The sequence below is a fragment of the Notechis scutatus genome, chromosome 12 (assembly GCF_049901735.1).
Source record: "Notechis scutatus isolate UNSWTSFEM ecotype Mainland chromosome 12, rNotScu1.2, whole genome shotgun sequence".
NCBI classification, from domain to species: domain Eukaryota; kingdom Metazoa; phylum Chordata; class Lepidosauria; order Squamata; family Elapidae; genus Notechis; species Notechis scutatus.
In genome coordinates, this window is record NC_142020.1 from 14,958,488 (window position 1) to 14,981,376 (window position 22,889).

General features: G+C 44.9%; 1 protein-coding gene and 1 long non-coding RNA gene across 7 annotated transcripts in view; one reads left to right on the top strand and one right to left on the bottom strand.

Annotated features, from left to right (window-relative positions):
• MAD1L1 (mitotic arrest deficient 1 like 1) overlaps positions 1-22,889 on the top strand; it is a 301,718-nt gene that overhangs the window by 112,310 nt on the left and 166,519 nt on the right. For all 6 annotated transcript variants that reach the window (XR_015745184.1, XM_087942214.1, XM_087942215.1 and 3 more), the window contains exon 13: positions 19,185-19,241. Coding sequence is in view for 5 of the 6 variants with exons in the window: in XM_087942214.1 (XP_087798340.1) it covers positions 19,185-19,241 (57 nt within the window). In the remaining variant the exon portion in view is untranslated. The remainder of the gene's footprint in view (positions 1-19,184; positions 19,242-22,889) is intronic.
• On the bottom strand, positions 18,094-21,300 carry LOC148129663 (uncharacterized). Its single transcript, XR_015745186.1, has 2 exons — positions 20,922-21,300; positions 18,094-19,200 (listed from the first exon to the last, which is right to left on the bottom strand). It is a non-coding gene; the product is annotated as an uncharacterized LOC148129663 (long non-coding RNA).

Here is a 22,889-nt window from a genome sequence, read left to right on the forward strand (position 1 = left end):
TCAATACAGACTTCAAGAGGCCATTTAGTCCAACCCCTCTGCTCAAGGCAGGAGATCTTATATACCCGTGAGGGCGAACCTATGGCACGCAGAGCCATTTGTGCGGGCACACGAGCCCCAGCCAAACTTAACTGCACTGCGCATGCATGAGACTTCTGGAAATACCAGAAGTGCCGAAACGGGCCCGTTTTTCGGCCTCCCGAGGCTTCCCTCGAGCCTCCAGGAGGGTGAAAACGGCCTCAAACGGGCCTCAAACCAGCTGGGAGGCACGCACATGTGCAGTGCAGGAAGGGGGCGGGGCAGGGCGTCACACATGCATGCGCGGGGGCGAGATGCATTGCATTGTGGGTGCTGGCACACATGCACGCTTTCGGCACTCCACAACAAAAAGGTTTGCCCTCACTGTTATATCCCATCCCAGACAAATGAGGATCCAAATCTTTTCTTGAGAATCTCCAGGGTTATGGAGCACCTACAACTTCTGAAGGCAAACTGCGTTCCAGCTGATTCCTTGTTCTCACCGTGGAGAAATTTCTCCTTAATTCTAGATACTCATCGTTGCTCCTTTAAGATTAGCACCTTTCCTGTTTCCTGTTTCCCCCGCCCAAGAGGTCTGGTGTTGGTTAGTCAATGCTTGCACCCATTCCCCCCTTTACAGTGAGCTGCTGGCCTTTAAATCAATAACTAGCGGAATTTCTTCTGTTCATCCAGCCCTCCGCTTAGCTAGCGTGGTTATAAAACCGTTGATTTAAGAGCATTGCAAGAAGCAATATAAACAGAAAGTATATCAGTGCAGGTTTAAAACAACAGCAGCAGTAGAATTTCTGCAGGACGTTCCTGTTGAAATAAAATTGATTTTCCCCTAGAAGGGTTATTCCACCTCTTTTGAGCGGTGGCTTCTTTAATAAGACCCCGTCTTTAATGCACCCCTTCCTCTTAATAGTCCAAATATACCTTGCAGGCAATTTAATTTGCTTTCTTTCCTGCGCATCAGAAATGGGTAATTATAACTTTCCTTGCAGACCCCTCTAAGTATTGGACGTGTCCTGTTGTTGTGTATTCTTCCGCACAGCGACATGTGGAAGAGAATTAACCTGGGCAAGATCAATTGTTTTTTCCTAAGTGGCTCCCCGTTGCTAATTAATTGGTCTGTTTGTTTGTTTTTTTCTTTTAATCTATGAATACAGATATGGCTTAAACGCGTACGCAGAGTGTAGGTTTGAAAACAGGGCCGTGCTTAAATTCCGTAGTGCGCTAGTTAGCATCGCAGTTTCCGTTAAAGAAGCCAGGAAACCAAGATTGTGAATTTTCTCAAGATGGTGCTTCCTGTGTGTGTGTGTGTGTGTGTGTGTGTGTGTGTACATATGTGTGTGTGTTTATATGCACGCGTGCTAAATCCATTTCAGAAATAGGAAAATTACTTTGGAAACCCCCTTAAGGAATTGCAACCAGTGGAATAATGGAAGGTCTGATGGGGGATGAAGTGGTGCTATAAAGGCAATTTAATTAAAAATTATAGCACCGTGTGGCAAAGATGCAGTCTTCCGACACTTGTTTCTTTGGATATTGCTTAGCGGTTGCTCGTTTGAATTAAAACAGGGAAGCTTCTGAATTTGGAGGAACGCAGAAAAGGCCCTCAACCCAGATGCCCAACGTCATTCTGTGTAGGTCAGGGGTGTCCAACCTTGGCAAAACGTTGAAGACTTGTGGACTTCAATTCCCAGAATTCCCGCAGCCGCCATAAATAAAGGGCTCCTTCGGTATGCAAACGCTGCCACAACCAGGAAGGAAATAAGACATGTGCAAATTACAGGTAATGGCTGACTCATTTGTTCAGGAAGGCCCTGTGAAGATTAGAGGAGGGTTTGAAGATGTGTGGACTTCCAACTCCCACAATTCCAAAACCAGCTTTGCTATTCTAATTTACACTGGAGCTTGGAGATATGAGGACTTTTGGCTGGGGAATTCTGGGAGTTGAAGCTCAAACATCTTCCAAGTGGCCAAGTTGAGCCACACCGCTCTAGATTACAACGCCCACGATGGCTAGTCTTAAAAAGTTGCCAAGGTTGGACGTCCTTAGTGTAGTTCTTTCCCTGAAACCCACCTGTCCTTTACCTTCAAAGAGACTTCTGATTATTTATCAAAGTTGGAATATCTGGAATCTCTGTAATGATGAGAGTTAAGTCTTCCATAGAGAAGACATGGCAAGGTAACCATCTAGTTGGTCATCACCATCAGCTTTGGTTAAACCAGGCGGGCACTCCTGTTGAACTACAACGGCCAGTACCTCTCTTCATTGGTTGTGCTCTCTAGCCATGGTGGGTGTTGTAATTCAGAACGGTGTGGCTTAACTTGGCAAGTTCATTACTTTCATTATCTCAAAACATATAACTTTCTACCTCAAGACCTATATCAAAGATTGGATAATGATATCTCCAAAAGTTGAAGATGTGTGGACTTCAACTCCCAGAATTCTCCAGCCAGAAGTCTTCCCATCTTCAAACTCCAATGTAGATTAGAGTAGCAAAGCTGGCGAGGGAATTCTGGGAGTTGAAGTCCCCACTGTCTGGGTTCCCACCGATGCCCTAATTAAATCATGAGCCTCAAGCCAAGCTTCAAAAGAAATCCAGTTATTCATGTCGGCACAGACCAGGTGGAGCCAACTCTGACCTCAGTTAATTCACGCTTTGCCTCTGACCCTGTTTCTCTCCCCCCTGCCCAAGGTGTGTCATCAGTCATATTCCCCAACGAAGCAATTTCGCGGGTTGTAGAAGTCACTCCCTCCGGCTACTGTTGATCTCTGTGGAGATGACCTTGACGTTACCGACTAGAATGTGCTTTGTTTTGACTGAGATGCCAGCTCCTTGATGCAGCTGTGAAATTCGATCCCTCATCCCCCCTAGCCTATGGCAACTCGAGAGCAGGTCAAGGATGCTTCACGAGTTGACACCCACTATCTTCAAATGCAGGTCTAGAAAGCCCCTCATTATCTACCCTCCTCTAATCCTCACAGGGCCTTCCTTAACAAATGGGTCTGCCCTTACCTGTAATTGCAGATGTCTAATTTCCTTCCTGGTTGTGGCAGCGTTTGCATACCGAAGAAACTCCTTATTTATTTAGAGAATTTGCATGATGCCTTAATGGCTCAGAGCGCTCAAGAAATACAATTAAAACCAGAGTGTGTTTTAAAGCAAACTGTAAACATTGCTTAATAAAAACAGTACACTATATAAAAATGATGCATATTAAAATGGTTAAAGCTAATTAAAAGGCCTAGGTAAACAAATAGGTTCTGAGCCCGCTTCTAAATTGGAGTGCCTATCCAGATTTCCCCCTTAATCCAGACAACCTCTCCAAGTCCCGTGTACCCCTCATCCTGGGCGGGCCCAGCCCGTTCACCCAGCCCAGCGTTCTTCAAGTGGTTCCAAGGCAACTTAAGGTTTGACCATGATTTTCTGGCAGATCAAAGAGGATACCAAGGAAGGAATGAGGGGTCACCAGCAGCCAATCAAGTTCTTCAAGGCCCTGATCATCTGTTCCATCTCTTTGTCCTCCATGGAATAAGGTCTCTTCCTTGGGCAAGTGATTGGACTACTGGAAGACCTCCAAGGTTGCTCCCAGCCTTTATGATTCTATGATTCCTCACTCTCCCATCCAAGTTACTCCCTGTCCAGGTAGATGTGAGGACATGGAAAAATGACTCCTCCCAAATTGTTCCAAGAAGTTGTTCTCAGATGGTTTACATCCAACCCAAAACATCCATGCCTGGCCCAGATATGGAAAGCAATAGGACTGCTTTATTGCAGATGAAGATCAAACCATGTTTGTTCTGGTCAGAAGAGTTTGCAGGAAGGACTAAGAAGAGGAAAAAGCCGAGGATATTAGCAGAGGAGTAAGGGGAAAATATCAGGATGGTGATGGGATAGGTGGTGTTGAAGTTGTTAAGGGGAGAGAAGACGCATGGCTCAGCCTTGAGTTGAGACCCTCTTAATATTATTCCAGGATCCCGCTGGATTTTTATCAAACCAAACCCTCTTTATTTTTTTATAAAACGTAGAACAGAGAATTCATTATATCGAAAGAAGAAGAAGAAAAGAATTAACACACAAAGCCACAGTTCTCTTATATGTATTCATGTTGTGTTCCTCAATTAAATGATTAACCAAGTTATTAACTTCCACGTTGCTTAACAAGAAGAGAACCATAAAAAATATTAATGGGTTCCACATTTCTAAATGGCTCTCCAAATGGATCTGCTGTGAGTAAAACGTTTGTTTAAATATAATCCCAGGTCCTGCTCCATAAGAAGTCCCAATCAAAATAACGTCCAACCGATGATCAGGAGGTCTTCTGTTACCAGACCTTGTAAGAAATTATTCTTAGCTGTTCTTAGTGAATGATGCTTTGGTCAAATTGCTGCTACCACTGAGATGTTTTTTTCTGATGGGAATTTGCCCTCCTGTCCTTTAAAATCTCTAGAGAAGACTTGATCTTCTTTGGATACCCATTCAGGTCCTTAAAAAGGACTTGCAGATGCCTCCTCAATCATCTCGAGATGTTTTTTCAAGATAAACCTTCCTAAATGTCTGCGGAGATTCTCAGTCATCCAGGTCCTGGTTGTCCCAGAGGCGTTTTTTTTCCAAGAGGCAACTGGACTTCCTTTTCTTGGAAGATGTTTAGCTTCTCATCCAAGGAGCTTCTTCAGAGAGGAGGAGGAGGAAGAGGAGGAAGGAGGAGAAGAAGAAGGAGAGGAGAAGGAGATGATGATGATGATAATGATGATGATGCTTGGATGTGAAGCAAAACGTCTTCAAAGAAAATCCAGAAAGTCCAGTTGCCTTCTTGGAAAAGCACCTTGGGGGAAAACCTTCCAAGTTCCTTTTCCTCCTCACCTCCCGAGACTTAGTGTCCATTCTCCTGACCAAACTCCTTGGTGGTCTTTGAACGTCTTTTCATTTCTTCGAAAAACCTTTTTTTTTTTTAAATGTGGTGTCCTCAGAACCAGAGGCCTCCAACCTTGGTACCTTGAAGACTTGTGGACTTCAACTCCCAGAATTCCTCCTCCAGTCATGTTAGCTCAGGAATTCTGGGAGTTGAAGTCCAGAAGCCTTCAAGTTCCTCAGGTTGGAGGCCCCTGCTCAGAACCAAACCCAGAAATGAACTTCAGGTCCAAATGAATCCAGACTTTATGCATTGCATTGATGCAACCCAACGCCGCCATTTTCTCCTCAGCCCCATGTGCTGGTTCTGTCAAAAGTCTTCTGAACATTGATTCTCCCACCGGAGCCAAATTGCTTTCTCCAACCGCCCCTGATTTCCATTTTTTTTTGGGAGGGGGGGGAGAATCCAGGAGCTGCCTCTGCGTTGAGGTTGGGTTGATTTTCTTTGTCCAAGCCTCCCCCCCTCCCATCTCTCTGAGCCCACCCCGCTGCCTTTGCGAAGGGCGAGCTGGCCCAATTTCCGAGGTTGAAGGACGTTGCCGCATCCTCTGGTCTGTGGCGGCGCTTTGTGCTTTCCTGTTAGTGAGCCATCTGGCTCGGGGAGGCCTTCCCATGAACGAAATGACATTGGGGGCACCTGCAGTGCGGGTCACAGCGAGGGACGCCTGCAAAAAAAAAACGTCCCTGCTATTGACGAGGCCGTTTCCCCCGGGGAGGGAAGCCCGCCGACGGGCTCATTTTTAACACATGTCTAAGCCAGGGCTTGCTGAGCAGATGCTTACGTCTTTGGGTAGACAGGTGACCATATGTTGAAATATGGTTAATGGAGTCTGTAATCGTAAAGTAAAAAAATTAACACCTTGTGAGTACAGCAGGCATGGCTGGCTTCTAGTTCTGTTCTTCGTGAGCTTCCCAGTTTGGTCCTTTGACTCTCTTTTATTCTCTCTCCCATTCCCCCTCTCTCCCCCTTCTCTCCCCCTTCTCTCTCTCCCCCTTTTCCTCTCCCCCTCTCTACCTCTCCCTCTCTTTTCCTCTCCTTCTCTCTCTCCCTCTCTCCCTTTCCCTCTCCCCCTCTCCTTCCCTCTCTCCTTCCCTCTCCTCTCTCTCTCCCTCTCCCCTTCTCTCTTTCCCTCTCCCTTCTCCTTCTCCGCTCTCTCCCCCTCCGTCTCCCCTTCTTTCCCTCTCTCCCTTTCCCTCTCTTTCTCTCCCTCTCCTTCTCTCCCTTTCCCTCTCTCGTCCAATAAGGGCAGAAGTAGTATTTCTGTGTGCTTGTGCTTCTTATGTCATCTCTACCTTGCAAGAAGCATAACTATATGAGGGAAGGAAGGAGGGAGGAAATGGGTGGGGTCCTAGGCAGGGATTCCAGTAATCCAGCAGCTGCAGTGACTTCAAGCTGATGCTTTCCATCCACTGAACACGACTTGCCTTAGATTCCAGGTACCAAACAGCAGCGCTGGTCACACATAATAGTTTGACAAGGCCAACTAGAGAAGGACTAGCCTGGAGGCGGTGTCAAAAGAGCCAATCAGCCTAGAATCTCTACGTAGCCACAAACCGACCAAGCCCAACCGCCAAGTAATGCTAACCGTTAGTTGAGTAGTTCCCTGTGCCTAGACGTGAGTAATAATACTGCAAATCAGTTAATCTGGAACGTCACGTGTGGCCCTGCTCTTTTGCGCCTGACCCAACTAGGGCGTCGAACTGGGGCACAAGTCACCTTGAGTTGCCCCCACTCCCCCAACTCCCAACCGAAAGAGTCTCAGCGGATTCTCCAGTTTGGATGAAGCCCCCCCCCCTCTCAACCGGCTGCCTTCATTGTCCTCCTTTCTCTCTTCCTCCCAAAGCTCATGTGACTAGAATAAACTCCGTCCTTTAGCTGTGCCCTCTTCTTGGCAGCCCCTTCCTCCGGGCCGGTGAAAGCTTCCGTGTGTTTGTGTCCCGTTTTAAAGCGGATGCCCAGCGCGACTTCCGTGCGTGCCAGCGTTAATAAAAATCCCCTCCCCCCCCCCCCCCCCGAAAGATTCCCCCTTGCCTGGGAGTTTGTCAGCTCCACTGATTGTGGGAGAGCAGCCGATGATAACAGAGGCCGATGTCCATAAAGGATGGAAATTGGGTTCTTTTTTTTCCAGCGAAGGCTTGGAAGGCAAAGATAAACTCGTGTTCATTTGTTATTCATTCACGTTTTGGCAGAGGCAGAGATGCATTTTCCACCACCCTGTTGGTGTGTGTGTGTGTGTGTGTGTGTGTGTCAGAGAGGGGGGAAAAGTAAGTTTCAGCAGGGCTGGGCTAGAGAAGTTTCCTGCCTGCACCTGGAGATAGACTTATTTTTGTCTAAATAAAATTTATTTTCTTGGGAGGGAGAAAAAAAAAAAAGGTTCATCGGAAGCATTTTCGGCCCTTCCACAAGCAGCCACCAGGTGGCAGCAAAGAAAGGCTTTCGAAGGACTCTTTGTCTGTAGAGATTGGACGTCTCTACCTTCTTAGGAGAAGACAAGTATGGAGATTGCCCTGGGTTGCAAAGAACCTCCAAAGGAGAAGACTTGAAAGCAGAAGAAGAACACCAAGGCTGGTGGGTTAAGCCAACATCCCATAGCTGATCTACCGGCATAGACTCTGCAAGGTGACAAGGTTTTTAGGCAGCTTGTGAGGAAGGTCAACCTCATAGCTGGACGTCAAGACGCAAAATGTTGAGTTGCTAGAGTTGCTTCTAAGGAGAGATGCGTAGAGTGGCCCTACAAGATATTTAATAGAGGTGGGATTTTTTGGGGGGTTTCCCTCCAGTGATTGTGTGCTCATGCAGTGATGACTTCTCTTTGTGGTAGGAAGAGCGAGAAAAAGTTTAGTCCCTTGAAAAATGGAGCAGGTCACAAGCCTTCTTCTTCTTCTAGACTAGAGCATTGGGCACAACCATAGGCAGACACACCCAATGAGGGGGAGTGCCTGGGGGTCTCTGAGCTTGGTTGCTTTCTTGCAGAATGTTTCATGACCCACCTGGCCAAGGGAGTGGAGTTTGCAAGGAGGAGGAGCTGTGGGGTCCTTGGTCCCCTTTGAACTTGGCTGGTTCCTTGCAGACATTTCATGTCTGCATGAAACCAACTAGGTAACATCATCAGTGCTAGAAGGGAGTGGAGTTTGCAGGGAGGAGGAGAAGGAGGAGGAGGAGGAGGAGGAGGAGGAGGAACTGTGAGGTCCTTGGTGCTCTCTGAGCTTGGTTGTTTTCTTCCAGACGTTTCATGACCCAACTAGGTAACATCATCAGTGCTAGAAAGTAGTGGGGTTTGCAGAGAGGAGGAGGAAATCAGTGGGGAAAAAAAAATTTGTAACCTTCCTGTGATTTGCCTTGAAATGTCACGAGTTTCATAATTTGGGAACTTTTGGTGACAGTAACAAACCCAACAGACGATGAGCGGCATCTAAGCCAGACTTAAAAACTTTTCCATGGAGCCATGAATTGACTTAGCTCAGTTATTTAAGCCTCAGTTAATTTCCTTCTAAATTAATTTTTCCTTCTAAATCAAGGAAGCCAAAGGCGAGTTCGGTGGATGAATTCTAGGGGATATGAGGGAGCATAAAGACTTAACCAAGTAAATAAACAAGTAACATTGATGTAGTTCCTTAGTTGATATAAAACCAGCGCATTCCCGTGAACCCAGAACATCTTTGGCTGGTGCTCTTTATTTGCATTTCTTTGAAATCCTAAATCAACAGAGGAGCATATGGTCAGAATTAGGGAATCATTATTCTCCGCAGATGCCTCTGTCCTCAAGTACATTGTTGATACACATGTCTTTGTTTTTGTCGGAGGGCAGCTGGGAATTCCTTTAATCTCCTCTTCTCCCTAAGTGAGGCCGTGTTTGTTCCTGCATTTTTTCGGGGTTCATTTATGGGAGAGAAGAGCTTTTGATGATGAGAGGACATGTCGCAAAAGGCACAGTCTCTTGAAAGGGTGTAGGCAGATGGTGCAGATGGCCTGATCTTTGTGGGGTTTATATAAATATTGGCTTGTTATTCATATCAACATGGGGCCGGTGGTTGGACCAGAATCTCATTGGGGGGACACGTTCTTTGTGATATAAACATCAAAGATCTTCGGAGCTGGATCCACTCTGTCTACTTTAACGTTGTCTTCTTTGGAGGATTCAGGATTCATCAATCACGGTTCCTTTTGAGGTTCCTCACCCACCTGATGTGCTGGAATGTAGTCTGTATCTGCAGGAGGGAAGGGCTTCTTCCCAGAGGTCAAAAACAAACGAGAGAGAGAGAGAGAGAGAGAGAGAGAGAGAGAGGGAGAGAGAGAGAGAGAGAGAGTCAGTCCTCCCTGCCAGTTCACAGAATGTATCTATAATTATGATCTCTCTGGGCACAATGAGAAAATATCTGGGGCGAACTCCGCATTGGTGACAGGAAGGGCATCCAGCCAGGAAACACTCAGCACCATTCAGTTGCCCCCGACTCCACCCGGATGCAAGGGATTACGCCAGGGGTGTCCAAACTTTTTGCAAGGAGGGCCAGATTTGGTGAGGTGAAAAAGTGCGGGGGGCCGACCATTCAGCCTGACATTCTTTGAACCATTCACATTAAATGGGAAAAACGCCGGCTGGTGGGGGTGAGTGAAAGGCTGAGCCATCGGGGATAAGAGGCTGCGGGCCGCTCAAAATTTGAAAACGGGCCACAATTGGCCCCCCCGGGCCAGACGTTGGACATGCCTGGATTACGGGGTCATTAAAAGACCAAAAGAAATTGCTTTAGACTGGCAAGATTCTGTCCCTAGGCCAACAACAGTAAAGAAACTACTCAGAATCTACTCCAGGGATTGTGCTTGGCTCACCTGCACTTCCCTTCCTATCGCTTGCTTTTGTTAAAGTGACAATAAAGTTTTATTCTATTTCTATTCTATTCTTTAACCTTTGTCTTCTGTCGAGAAATACCTGGACAATCTCATTCAGAAGACTTCTCTTTTAGCTAAAGTTCAGACTTCGTTTCCTTTGTTCACACTCTTTATGCATTATCCTCTTCTGAAGAAGAAGAAGAAGAAGAAGAAAAAGAAAAGGAAGAAAGGAAAGGGGGGGAAAAAAGGAGCCAGGAATTTAAACTTGACTGTGGTTGAGTTTGGAAATAAGAGAAATAAGAATATCGCTCTGGCTCGTGTTTTTTTTTAACGAAGGACATAGCAGGTTTTCTTACAGAATATTTCCATTCGTCTTTGGCTGAGCACCTTAGCATCACCTCCTCCCGCTGAATGTTATTAATATCACGGAAATCGAGTAAATTGCATCTGTTCAGGAAGCGCCTGCGATGTTTTATACATGAGCCCTTTTTTTAAGGGGGAAAAAAAGGAAAAATTCATGAAAGAGTGACAAGAATCCAGAAAGCAGCTCCGTGGAACCGCATCTCCTCCTCCTGAATGGATAGGCAGATGGAAAGTCTTCCTGCAGCTTCATTTGCCAGATTGTCTCCTCTGATGGGCCAAAACGCAACCTTAGCATCCCATCCTCCCCTCCACCCCTCGGGTCTCTCTTTCACCTCCTTGTTGCCCGCGCCTAGTGCCCGTTCTTTCTCGGCCCTGGTCTTGAGTCGGCGGTGCTTCATTTCTACCACTCCAGCTACGGCGCCGTGGCTTAATTTAATCTTCTATCTTGTAGAGCAAATGCAGCGGGGCAGAATTCTCATTTCCAAGGTGCGCAGAATGGGGCTGTTCCTGATAACACGGTTGGCACAGACTGAGAATTATTCGATTTGATCCAGGACCCGCATCACAAGTAGCTGCTTCCGTTTTTCCAGCAGCCAGCGGTTATCTTCCCTCTTAAAGGAGAATGGTTGCAATTCAGGGTTGAAAATGAGGGGTCCTCGGCGCTCTCTGAACTTGGCTGTTTTCTTGCAGGCGTTTCACGATCCAGCTAGGTAACATCATCAGTGCGAGGAAGGAGTGGGATTTGTAGAAAGGAGGAGGAAGGGGAGGAGAAAGGACTGTGGGATCTTTGGTGCTCTCTGAGCTTGGTTGCATTCTTAAAGACGTTTTATGACCCACCTAGGTAACATCATCAGTGCGAGGAGGGAGTGGGATTTGCAGAATGATGGAGGAGGAGGAGGGCTGTGGGATTCTTGGTGCTCTTCAAGCTTGGTTGCTTTCTTGCAAAGGTTTCATTACCGAACTGAGTAACACCATCAGTGCTAGTAGAAAGTGGGGTTTACTCTCATTTTGTACATTATTTATAAATATAAACTATTGCATAGTAGCATATGAAATGAGAGTAAACCCCACTTCCTACTTGCACTGATGATGTTACCTGGATGGGTAATGAAACATCTGCAGGAAGAAAACTAAGCTTGGAGCGCACCAAGGACCCCACAATCCTTCTATTCCTCCTCCTCTTCCTCACACTCCTCGCCTCCTCCTCCCTGCAAACCCCACTTCCTTCTAGCACTGATGATGTTACCTAGGTGGGTCATGAAACGTCTACAAGGAGATGTTTGGAGAGCACCAAGGACCCCCCCTCCTCCTTTCTGCAAGCCCCATTCCCCATCTAGCACCGATGATGTTACCTAGTTGGGTCATGAAACCTCTGAAAGAAGCACAACCAAGTCCAGAGACCCACCCAAGGGCCCCCCTCTCTTCCTCCCTCCTCCTCTGACTTGTTTCCAAAAGGATTTTCCCTGCGAAACCCTAAGCCGTCGTGTATACAGCTTCCCAATTCTTTGGGTCTTCCCCTGATTCCTTCTAGTGGCTTCTCGTGTGCCGGTTCCTTCAGTAGCTCTTCCTCTTCCTCCCCGCCCCCTTTACAACAACTTTACGTGCTCCGCTTCGTTCCATTGTGTTGTCTCGCCTCCTGTTTATAGACTTAACTTGTTTCGGTGGCAGTCAATTAGAACAGCGGTGAAGCTTCAGAAAAGAGGGATGCCGGAGAGAATGTATTAGATGAGTTGTCTGTTCCCGGGGAGTTGGATTGATCGTTGATGTCAAGCCCTTGCAGCGCATTTAACATTCCCTTACCCTTTGTGGATTTTGAAATACATTTCCATATATTTTTATATACGCATATACACAGAGAAAGAGAGAGAGAGAGAGAGTGAGCATTTGGATTCTTCCCGTGCAGTTCAGAATGTAGATGTCTCAATAAACCAAACCCCTCCTCCATAAATGTCATTTTTTCCCCTCCTCTCTCTCTCTCTCACTGCAGATATTAAAATGAAAAAGCTTCCATCAAACTCTTGGGGTGGGTTTTCTGTTCATCTTAGAGGGGTACATCCTGCTTTTAGTCTTGAGTTTATAAATATAAACCAGCTGTCAACATCCAGTCTTTTTTTATCGGTTCATCAGGCATCCTATCAACTCACATTTATGATGAGGTTCTTCTTAATGTCCCATCCTTTGCATATCTGAATTGTGGTGTAGAAAGATAATAAACTCTCATCCCCATGATGATGATAGAAGCAGCTGCGTGGTAATGGATTCAGGCAAGTGTGAGGGAGCCTCCCCCAACCCAACAAGGGTCAATTTAGTGACCAATCGGGATTACAGATGTGGCCACATGACATGTACTACATTTCCTGGGATACCTTAACTACATTTACCATGATGCATTCCCCTAAGGGGACAACTCTCAAATCCTAACTAACTATCCCAATCCCATTAACTCTAAACCGTCTGGTCAGCACAGTTTCCCTTCTCCTAGCAGATGGTTCCACCGTTTTATCTGCCGTTGGGGCATCAAGGCCTCTTCCGCCTTCAAAAACTGTTGGCCACCTTCTCCTGCAACCCTGGAAAGGGGCCCTTACGAAGTGCTACCAGCCAAGCCAGCTGGACCAAGGCTTTTTTTTTAAGGGGGTATTTATTACTCCTCCGGCACTCCTTCTCGCTCCAGGATGCCCAGCTTGGCTCCATTTGCCAAGTCAAGGGCTACCTGTCTAATAAATGCGGATTCTAAACAGCCGCGGACGGGTTTGGCGAGGGAAGCAATTCTGCTCATTTCATTGGAATTTCTTCTGGTGTGATCGGCTGGGGAATTGTTACCCAATTCTCCACCACCACCACCAGCACACACTCTTTTGCAATCGTAAATTGTGTTTCGTCGCTCACTGCTCTTCCAGGCAAGTCAGCCAAACACACGCAGCGACGAGACCTGGGCTGGTCTATTAAAGCGAGTTCTATAAACACACCGTTACTCCCCACCCCCGAGGAAGTATCCGAGAAAAAAAAGATTGCAAAAAAGGACGTTGTCAGGAGCAAACATCCATTGGTTAGCCATACCCGGAGGACAGCCTGTAATTACATAGCAGTTTCGCAGAGCTGATTAGGTTTTATGCACCCTGCCCCTTTTATTAGATGTTACAGCTCCTGTCTCTGATTTTGACTAGAAGCAACAGCTCAGGTATGAAATGCTGCCCTGCTCTGAAATGATTGGTTATTTAAACATGGAAAGGAGATTTTTATAAAGTAATTGCAACCCGTCCGATCCTTTTCTCGTTCAATTCTTCCATCCCAAGGGGTAGAAATGACACGCTTTAGCCAGTGGATGACATGATCGTAGAAGGAAGGAACCTGCCGGAATAATAGAACAAACCTCACCTACCTTGAACATGGGTAGGATGGAAAAGTAGTAAGACAGATGTTGAGACCTGAGTTTTGAAAGGCTACTGAGGGAGAATTTAAAATGTGGCCCGAAGGTGCATTTTCAAGAGGCAACGGAGTTTTGTTTTTCTTTGAAGAGATTTCGCTTCTCATCAGAGAAGCTTCATCACTTCTGGCGGAAGTTCTGCCCAGAGCTGATGAAGCAACTTGGATGAGAAGCGAAACAACTATTACTACTTTCTTCTTCTTCTTCTTCTTCTTCTTCTTCTTCTTCTTCTTCTTCTTCTTCTTCTTCTTCTTCTTCTTCTTCTTCTTCTTCTTCTTCTCCTTCTCCTTCTCCTTCTCCTCCTTCTCCTTCCTCCTCCTCCTCCTCCTCCTCCTCCTCCTCCTCCTCCTCCTCCTCCTCCTCCTCCTCTTCTAGTTGCCTTTTGAAAAAGCACCTCTGAAAACACATAAACCCAAAGGTGAGGAATGGAAGGATTTATATTCCTTGCAGACAGCTGGTCATTTGCATTCTTTTAGAGTCACCGAGGCCACTTGGAGATTTATCTGTGTCCTCAGGCCTTCAAAGAAAAAAACAAGACAGTCCAGTTGCCTCCTGAAAAAATACCTTTGGGACAGCCATGACCTGGATGACTGAGAATCTCCATAGACATGAACCCAAAGTTCTATCAATTATGGTCAGGCAAGAGTTTCAAGTTAGAGTGATTTAAGGGTTCCTTCCCTCTGCCTGGTAAATAACCAGCTTTTTTTCTAGCGTCTTTTGGGGTGGAAGGAGAAGACAGCTTCTATTAGATTATAATTGGACCGACAAAGTTGTCTTTATTTCTGTAAAGGTATAATTAATGGAGAGAGTACTGTTGTCTCCTCAGTATGCAAATTTGCCAGCTATTTTGGGTGATGGAATAATTGGGTTCCAAGAATGGAAATTCAAGAGTCTTTGTGATAGAGGACTAAGAAGGTGGGAAGGCTCCTCTGGAGTCTTTTATCAGGACCACAGTTGTTACTTGCCTATGACAAAAATAGAATGACGCTAGCGTTGAGTATGGTCAAGTTGATAAGCCATGCTGCCTTTGACTTCTTGACCGTTGGCCAGTTTTACTTGGCAGGTGGAATGTCCCCAAGAGTCGCAGAGCTGTCCTTCAGGGATGGTGAAGATGTTGTCCAGACGTGAATGGAATTAAGACAATAGTATTCCCCAAAGATCTCCATGGATCCATTTTCATCTTTGGATTTTTATCTTCTAAGACATTTGAAGGAAAATAAGGAGGAGAGATAGATCTATATCTCTTGGGATTCTCTGTCTTCAAAAACTCTCCAGGTTGATGGCTATTCCATACACATCAGACACTTTGGGGATAAAGAAATGTAGGGTTTCTCCTTGTGTACCAACCTGTCAAGTCATTTAAGGCGAGCAAATTCAGGAAAGGAGAGCCTCTTAGATTACTCGAAAGATCTTTCTCACCAGGCTGCATCCTAAAGAGAGTCTTAAAACGCCCACCAAAATAATTCTCCAGCTCAATTTATATCTAGCATAATTAAGGTGGGGTTAACCTGAGTTTCTCTCTCTGTATTTCCCCTCCCTCCCTCTCTCCTTCCCTCCCTCCCTTCTCCTTGGTCCCAGAAAGAAAGATGACTGGATGGGAAATTTAACAAAAGGAAGGAGGAAGTGAGGAAGGCATAGAAAGAATGGTTAGAAGGAAGGGAGGAGGGAAAGAAACAGGGAAGGAAGAAAAGGAGGGAGAGAGTGAAGGAAAGGGAAGGAAGAAGGGGGGAGGGAGGCAAGAAGGAAGGAAGGAAGGGACTATCCTGAAAGTACTTAATCTAATTTCCTCCCTCCCTCCTTCCCTCATATTCTCTTTCATGTCTCTCTCCTTCCTTCCTTCCCTCCTTCCTTCCTTAGTATGCAGAAAAAGGGCTAACTCAGTCACTTTTCTTAGCAAAAGGAAACATATTTTCATCCGGATATAAATTGGCATGTTTTACCTACCGAAATTATTTCTCCTACCAGCTTTCACAATATTTTAATACAGCGTGTGGCAGTATGCAAATAGATGGGAGTCTAGCAGTAGAAGCGTTGGAACTTACTTTTGTCACACAATCTTTTCCTCCCACACAACCCAGCTCCAACGCAGCTGTTGGAAATCAGCTTCCCCCCCCCCCACAGGAAGATGTATGAAATATCACTGACAGGCCTGTGTGTGTGTGTGTGTGTACATACACACATTTGTGTCTTTGAAAATCAACTTTTATGCCTGTGTCGGTCTATTTTTCAGAGAGGTGTTTTTCGGAGCTGCCAAATTGCAGCGCCTGTGATCTCCAGTTAAATTTTGGGAAAATTGGTATCCTGTCACATCTTTGTTAAGCCAGAGTTTTTCCCTTTATTGTTTGGGCTGATTTTCAAAGGAGCAGACTGGCCTGAGCTGATTTAGGAGAAGCAGAGAAGACAAAACAGTCCAATCGCTTTCACCTTTGGGCTCGTCCCGATTACAAACTGACTCAGATTAAACCACAAATGTTGAGTGGATAAGACATCAGCAAGCCAGCTTTTTTGTCTATGGAGATTCTCCTCCACCTAGGTTATAGATGGAGAAGGAGAAGGAGAATGAAGAGGAGGAGGGGGAGGAAGAGGAAGAAGAAGAATGAAGGGAGGAGGAGGAGGAGAAGAATGAAGGGAGGAGGAGGAGAGAAAAGAAGGAGAAGAAGAATGAAGAGGAGGTGAAGGGTGAAGGAGGAAGAGGAGAGGGGGAGGCAGAGGAAGGAGATGAATGAAGGGAGGAGGAGGAGAAGAATGAAGGGAGGAGGAGGTGAAGGATGAAGGAGGAGTAGAATAATGAAGCGAGAAGGAGGAGGAGAGAAAAGGAGAAGAAAAATGAAGGGAGGAGGAGGTGGAGGATGGAGGAGGAGAAGAAGAGGAAGAGGAAGGAGAAGAATGAAGGGAGAAGAAGAATGAAGGGAGGAGGAGATGAAGGAGGAGAAGAAGAGGAGGAAGAAGAATGAAGGCAGAAGTAGGTGAAAGATAAAGAATGGAGGAGGAGGAGGAAGAAGGAAGAGGAAGAGGAGGAGAAGGAGAAGGAGATAGTAATAGTTGTTTGGCTACTCCTGCAAGAAGCTTCATCACGCAACTGATGAAACTTCTTGGATGAGAAACCAAACCTTTTCTTCTTCCTTAAGGAATAAACAGTCCAGTTGCCTTTTGGGGGGGAAAAAGCACCTTTGAGAAAAGCCAGCTTTGGGGTTGCAGAGACGGTGTTTCCCCAGGATTCATTTGCTGGCCACCGTGGGAAGGACACGTGGCGTGGCAACCAACGTTAAGTTGGCCCAAACCAGCAACGAATGAGATTGTCATTCTCCATTCAAGGGATGCCTTTTCTCTCTCTCTCTCTCTCCTATCCTTAAGTGGGCCTTAATGATAAAATAAATCGCTTTTGGCAAACCTCTAATGCTATCTTACCCCTCGAGGTTTTGAATTCGGGACCGTTGCTTCCTACCTCGGGGTTTTCTCCAAAAACCTCCCTCCATCCACGTAGTTTGGGGGTGAATTTAGAATTAGACACCGGGCAGAAAGAGGCGACTCCCGTCATACAATCGGCTTTCTCTCCAGGATTACGGCTGCGCGACAACCAACTGCGCGTTGCTATTTTTTAAAAAAATAAATAAATCTCAGAGCTTTGCAGAAAGTACCTACTTACTTTGGCTTTAGAGAGGCCCGTGTTTTCGAATCAAAATATTGCAATAGCAATATGTGGGATTCTCAACCGCAATATTGCACTTGTAAATTTGATTTTTTGTTTTTTAACTGAAACCAAGGCTGGTAGGATACAGGAATCAGAGGTGGCTGTGCTTGCCAGCTGTTGCATGGATTCCACGTAGCTGCCTGTTAAAAAAATTGACTTTTGCTCTCCTGTGGGCTCAGGTGGTTGGTTGGTTGGTTTGTTTTAAAATGGGCTGCTACAGTTTAGGGAATCCTCGACTTACAACCACTGATTGTTACTACGGCACCAGAGCGATGTCGCAGGCATGGAAGCTAACATTCAATTTCCAGAATGTTTTTTTTTTTTTTTAAATGATGCTGTTGGGTTATGAAGTTTTTAGACCAGTGGTGGGATTCAATTTTTTTTTACTACTGGTTCTGTGAGCATGGCTTGATGGGCGTGGCTTGTGGGTGAGGGAGGGGAAGGATACTGCAAAGTCCCCCTTCCCTCCCCACCCCACTAACCTGCTTTCCAGCTCCCTTCTCCTGTGCAGGGCAACCAAAGAACAGCTAGCCGATCAGCTGGGACTCACTGGGAGGCAGAGAAGAGATGGGGTTGGCAGGGCCAGTCAGAGGTGGGATTTGCCGGGTCTCCTAACTACTCAAAATTTCCACTACTGGTTCTCCAGAACTGGTCAGAACCGGCTGAAGACCACCTCTATTTTAGACTATGAAACAGAGCAGGGATCCTTTCTGCATCAGAAGATATCTCCTCCTCCTCCTCCTCTTTTTGCTCCTCCTCCTCCTCCTCCTCCTCCTCCTCCAGCAATATAGTGCTGTCCGCTTAGTTGGTATTCCAAACTTGAAAACCCCATCCAAATACATTGTGCTCACTTTCAATTTGTTTTTATTATAATAATTGATCAGAAGCAAAAAAATTGAGAATACATTCCCTTTGACTCGATCTACAGAGCAAACAGCCTAATTTGGATTGACATAACCATTATCCTGAGAAGTACTACAGGCCTTTCCATAGATCTGTGCTATGATTAGCAGCCTTTCTGGATAGGAGTTCCTGGGCAGAGTAGCACTCACTTTCAACTGAAGTGAAGAGAAGAGGGAAGGCGGAAAAGTCTTCTCTTTGGGAATCGCTGTAGTAAGACCATAGTAGCAAGCGATGGCTATTGACTCTTCCACTGTAAACATTACTGCACCATGCATGGGTGGAAGATTTTTCCAAACACAAAAGAGTTCAAGCTTAGTGCCCCAGCCTATGCACAGTGTTCTCAACTAAAGGTTTGCACCTGAGTAGAGCTAGAAAAGATTCAGTGGCATTCAAAGAAAGTTAGCTCTGAGGGAATCTTTGGTGCTGTCCGAGTTTGCTTGTTTTTCTGCAGACATTTCATGACCCAAGTAGGTAACATCATCAGTGCAACAAGGCAGTGGGGTTTTCGGATTCATGGAAAAGAGAAGGAGGGCAAGAAGGACTGAGGATTGTGGGGTCCTTGGTGCTTTCTGAGCTTGGTTGTTTCCTTGCAGACTTTTCATGACCCAACTAGGTAACAACATCAGTGCTAGAAGAGAAAGGGGTTTGTGGGATGGAAGAGAAGAGGAGGAGAAGGAAGGGGATTGTGGGGTCCTTGGTGCTCTCTGAGCTTGGTTGTTTCCTTGCAGACGTTTCATGACCCAACTAGGTAACGCCATCCGTGCTAGTGGTTAGATTTTAAAAAGTTATCTTTCTTATGACTGTATGGAAATTAAACTAATTTTTCTTTAGAACTGGAGTTGTGGGGCTTCCTGGCCTGACTTCTGAAGGCTTTATCTTGACAGAAGAAATCAAATTCTAGGGATGTTGTGGGTCCTATTGAAACACTTTCACCGTTTCACTCCTTAGCTTGCCCTGCAGCCTTAATTCTCCCCTTAAACCGTTAAGTCGCTTGTCGTTTTCTTCAATGTGGGTCTTCCTCTCATTTCCTTGAAGGGCCAGTTATTCGAGGCTTATGAAGAAGCAGGAAGTCAGAAGAAAAGAGCAAACGTGGTAAGTTTATTTTTTAAATAACGTTTAATAAAAAAAAAAAGCTTACACATTTATTTAATTGACTTATAGTCTCCAACCTGTCACATATAGTGGATTGCGGCCTGTTTGAAACCGAGCCGTGAGAGAAATGGGCAAGCGTGTGTGTGTCTGTGTGTGTGTATATTACCTGTATACACACACAGACACACACACACACACATCTCCTCTTCCTCTTTTCCCTGCAACAACTGCAACCTGTGAGATGCCTTGGGCTGAGAGAGAATAAACTGTCCCAACATCACCCAGTTGACTCTTGCGCCCTAAGAGAAAGGCTAGAACTCACAGCCAACTTGTTTGTCGCCCAGAATTATAACCACTACACCAAACTACTACTTCATCTGAAATACTAGAATAGGATAGGATAGGATAGGATAGGATAGGATAGGATAGGATAGGATAGGAATAGAAATAGAAATAGAATAGAATAGAATAGAATAGAATAGAATAGAATAGAATAGAATAGAATAGAATAGAATAGAATAGAATAGAATAGAAATAGAATAGAATAGAATAGAATAGAATAGAATAGAATAGAATAGAATAGAATAGAATAGAATAGAATAGAATAGAATAGAATAGATATTAGAAGGAATAGAAATAGAAATAGAATATAGACATAGACATAGATATTGAAGGAATAGAATAGAATAGAATAGAATAGAATTGGAAGAAATAGAATAGAATAGAAATAGAATAGAATAGATATAGAAATAGAAATAGAAGTATAGAATAGAATAGAATAGAATAGAATAGAATATATTGGAAGGAATAGAAATAGAAATAGAATAGCATAATAGACTAGAGATAGATAGACTAAAGTAGAGTAGAATAGAGTAGAATAGGATAGGATAGGATAGGATAGGATAGAATAGAATAGATATTGGAAGGAATAGAAATAGAAATAGAAATAGAAATAGCATAGCATAGCATAGCATAGCATAGCATAGAATTACAGAGTTGGAAGGGACCTTGGAGGTCTTCTAGTCCAGCCTAGGCAGGAAACCCTACATCACTTCAGACAAATGGTTATCCAACATCTTTTTTAAAACCTCCAGTGTTGGAGCATTCACAACTTCTGGAATCAAGTTGTTCCACTGATGAATTCTTCTGACTGTCAGGAAATTCCTCCTTAGTTCTAAGTTGCTTCTCTCCTTGATGAGTTTCTATCCATCGCTTCTTGTCTTGCCTTCAGGTGCTTTGGAGAAGAGCTTGACTCCCTCTTCTTTGGGGCAGCCCCTGAGATACTGGAAGATGCTAGTCTTTCTCTTCATTAGACTAGACATGCCCGGTTCCTGCAACTGCTCTTCATATGTTTTAGCCTCCAGTCTAATTAGCTTCTAATGTATAATTTCTGCATTTTACACGATACAAGCATTTCATGGTGCATGGTGTCTAACTTTGAGACTCCGGGATTAAACCCCGAAAAAACAGAATAGCAAAAAAGCCATAGACTGAACATATTAAACAAAAATACACAGGGAATCCCCATTTTCTATGCATGCAAAAAAAGAAAAAACCCTGTATAATCTATTGTCGGCTCTTTTCTAGAGGTAGTTGCTTATTTATCAGCCTGTGGGCATGAGAATGCAGATTTTTCAGCAACATGGAAACTGTTTTAATTCCCTTCAGTTTGTTTCATACCTTTCAGTGACTCATTTTTCTCTGCTGGGGGATCCAGGCTGTAGGCGGCTGGGTTTAATAAGCAATATGATCCTTTCTTTCTTCTGCGGCTGGCCTTTGCTCATAACTTTCCGTTCAGCTTTGGGGTAGTCCGACTCGCCCAGGAACAGATTACAAGCCTTTGCAATCAGAACGGTTTAGCTAAAGCAAAAAAAACAACAACAAACCTAAGCGCCCCCGAATAAATACGGATTAAAAAGTCCGAGGGAAGCTGGATTTGCATTCACGGCGGCAGGAGGAGGAGGAGCAGCACAAGCTGTCCCTCAAAATGTATGTAGCACTTCGTGGTGAAACACCCGACGGATGAAAATGCTCTCTGCCATTTGGCCATCTGCTTGGAGGCTTCTTGGAGGCTTCAAGTTTCAGTAGTCATTCCTCAGCGGAGAATTAGAATCAGAGGCTAATTAAAGGAGAGACGGTGGTGTTTGAGAACCACGTAATCTGAAAAGACGAGAGCTTACAGGGCATCTGGAGGAGGGTTTCTAGGTCTATTAGAGTTTATTTCAGAACAGATCTAAGGTGGTTCTCCATCTGCTGTTCGATGATGGGCAATTGGCTCGGTGTAACTTCTTCTGATCTGCTTCAGGTACCTGGCAGGCTGTGAGAGTCCTTGATTGTAAGATTGTAAGGTCAAGTTTCATTCTGGAGTTAGCTTCTTCAGGAAGCGTTCCAGGAAAATTCCACTTCAGCCAATAACTCCGAGACAGGCAAGTTCTCTTTTAATTGGATAGTAAACTGGCATAACTGGGAAATCCCGAATCTGAAAGTTCCAGGCTTCCTTTTGCAATATGTAAAAACTACAAATCCATCCCCTGCACCCATCATCACATCACATGCCCCAATCACTATCCGTCCCAACTTGAGACTTCCCCTCACTTAGGTGCAGAAATAACGTGACCTTGAATTTGAAAAAGAATGTTGTTATGTCTAACAATATACTCTCCAAGAAATTCCCCCCTCCCATTTTCCCAGGCTCAAAATGTGGCAGTGTGGAAGCGTTTGGTGCTAATATGGCTTCCAAAGCTGACATTTCTATTTAGGCAACTGGACATTTGCCTGTGATTATTCAGGGGGTCAAAGGGGATAACAAGCAAAGAACGAGGGGTCATCAACATATAATCAAGTTCCACCAGACCCTGATAATCTGCTCCCTCTTTCTGGAGGTCTATGCAGCTTCTCAATCATTCAGGTCTTGGTTGTCTCAAAGATGCTTTTTCTCAAAAGGACTTTTTGATTTTTCTTTGAAGGCGTTTCGCTTCTCATCCAAGAAGCTTCTTCCAGACTTCTTCAAGGTCTATGGAGCTTCTCAGTCATCCACTCATGGTTGTCCCAAAGGTGCTTTTTTTGAGAGTCAACTGGACTTTCTGTTTTTTTCTTTGAAGACATTTGGCTCCTCATCCAAGAAGCTTCTTCAGCTCTTGGATGAGAAGCAAAACGTCTTCAAAGAAAAATCAGAAAGTCCAGTTGACTCTCAAAAAAAGCACCTTTGGGACCTTTCTCTAGAGGTGTTCAAGAAAAGATTGGACCACCATTTGTCCTGGATGGAATAAGGACAACTGCTTTGGGCAGGGTCCCTTCTTCTAGCCTTATGATTCTATTTACTCTGACAGCATTTGATTTTCCAAGATCTCAAACGTTTTTTTTTGCACTAGTGAGTTTGACCATGACTGCACTTGCTAAAGACGTTGTTCTCCATTGAGATACGTTGAGCAATACCCACATTTGCAGTGTTACCACAGTTACAAAAATGAAATTTACACTGACCACGTGAACATTGTCGTCTGATTGCGCCAGAAACACAAGAGTTGCCTTTCAAACATCATCAGGCCGGTCCTATTTCATGTGAAACCACGTCTGCAGTAAAAAAAAAAAAACATACACCCGAGAAGCAACCTGTCAATTTTGGGGGAAAAAAAATTACTTTAAATT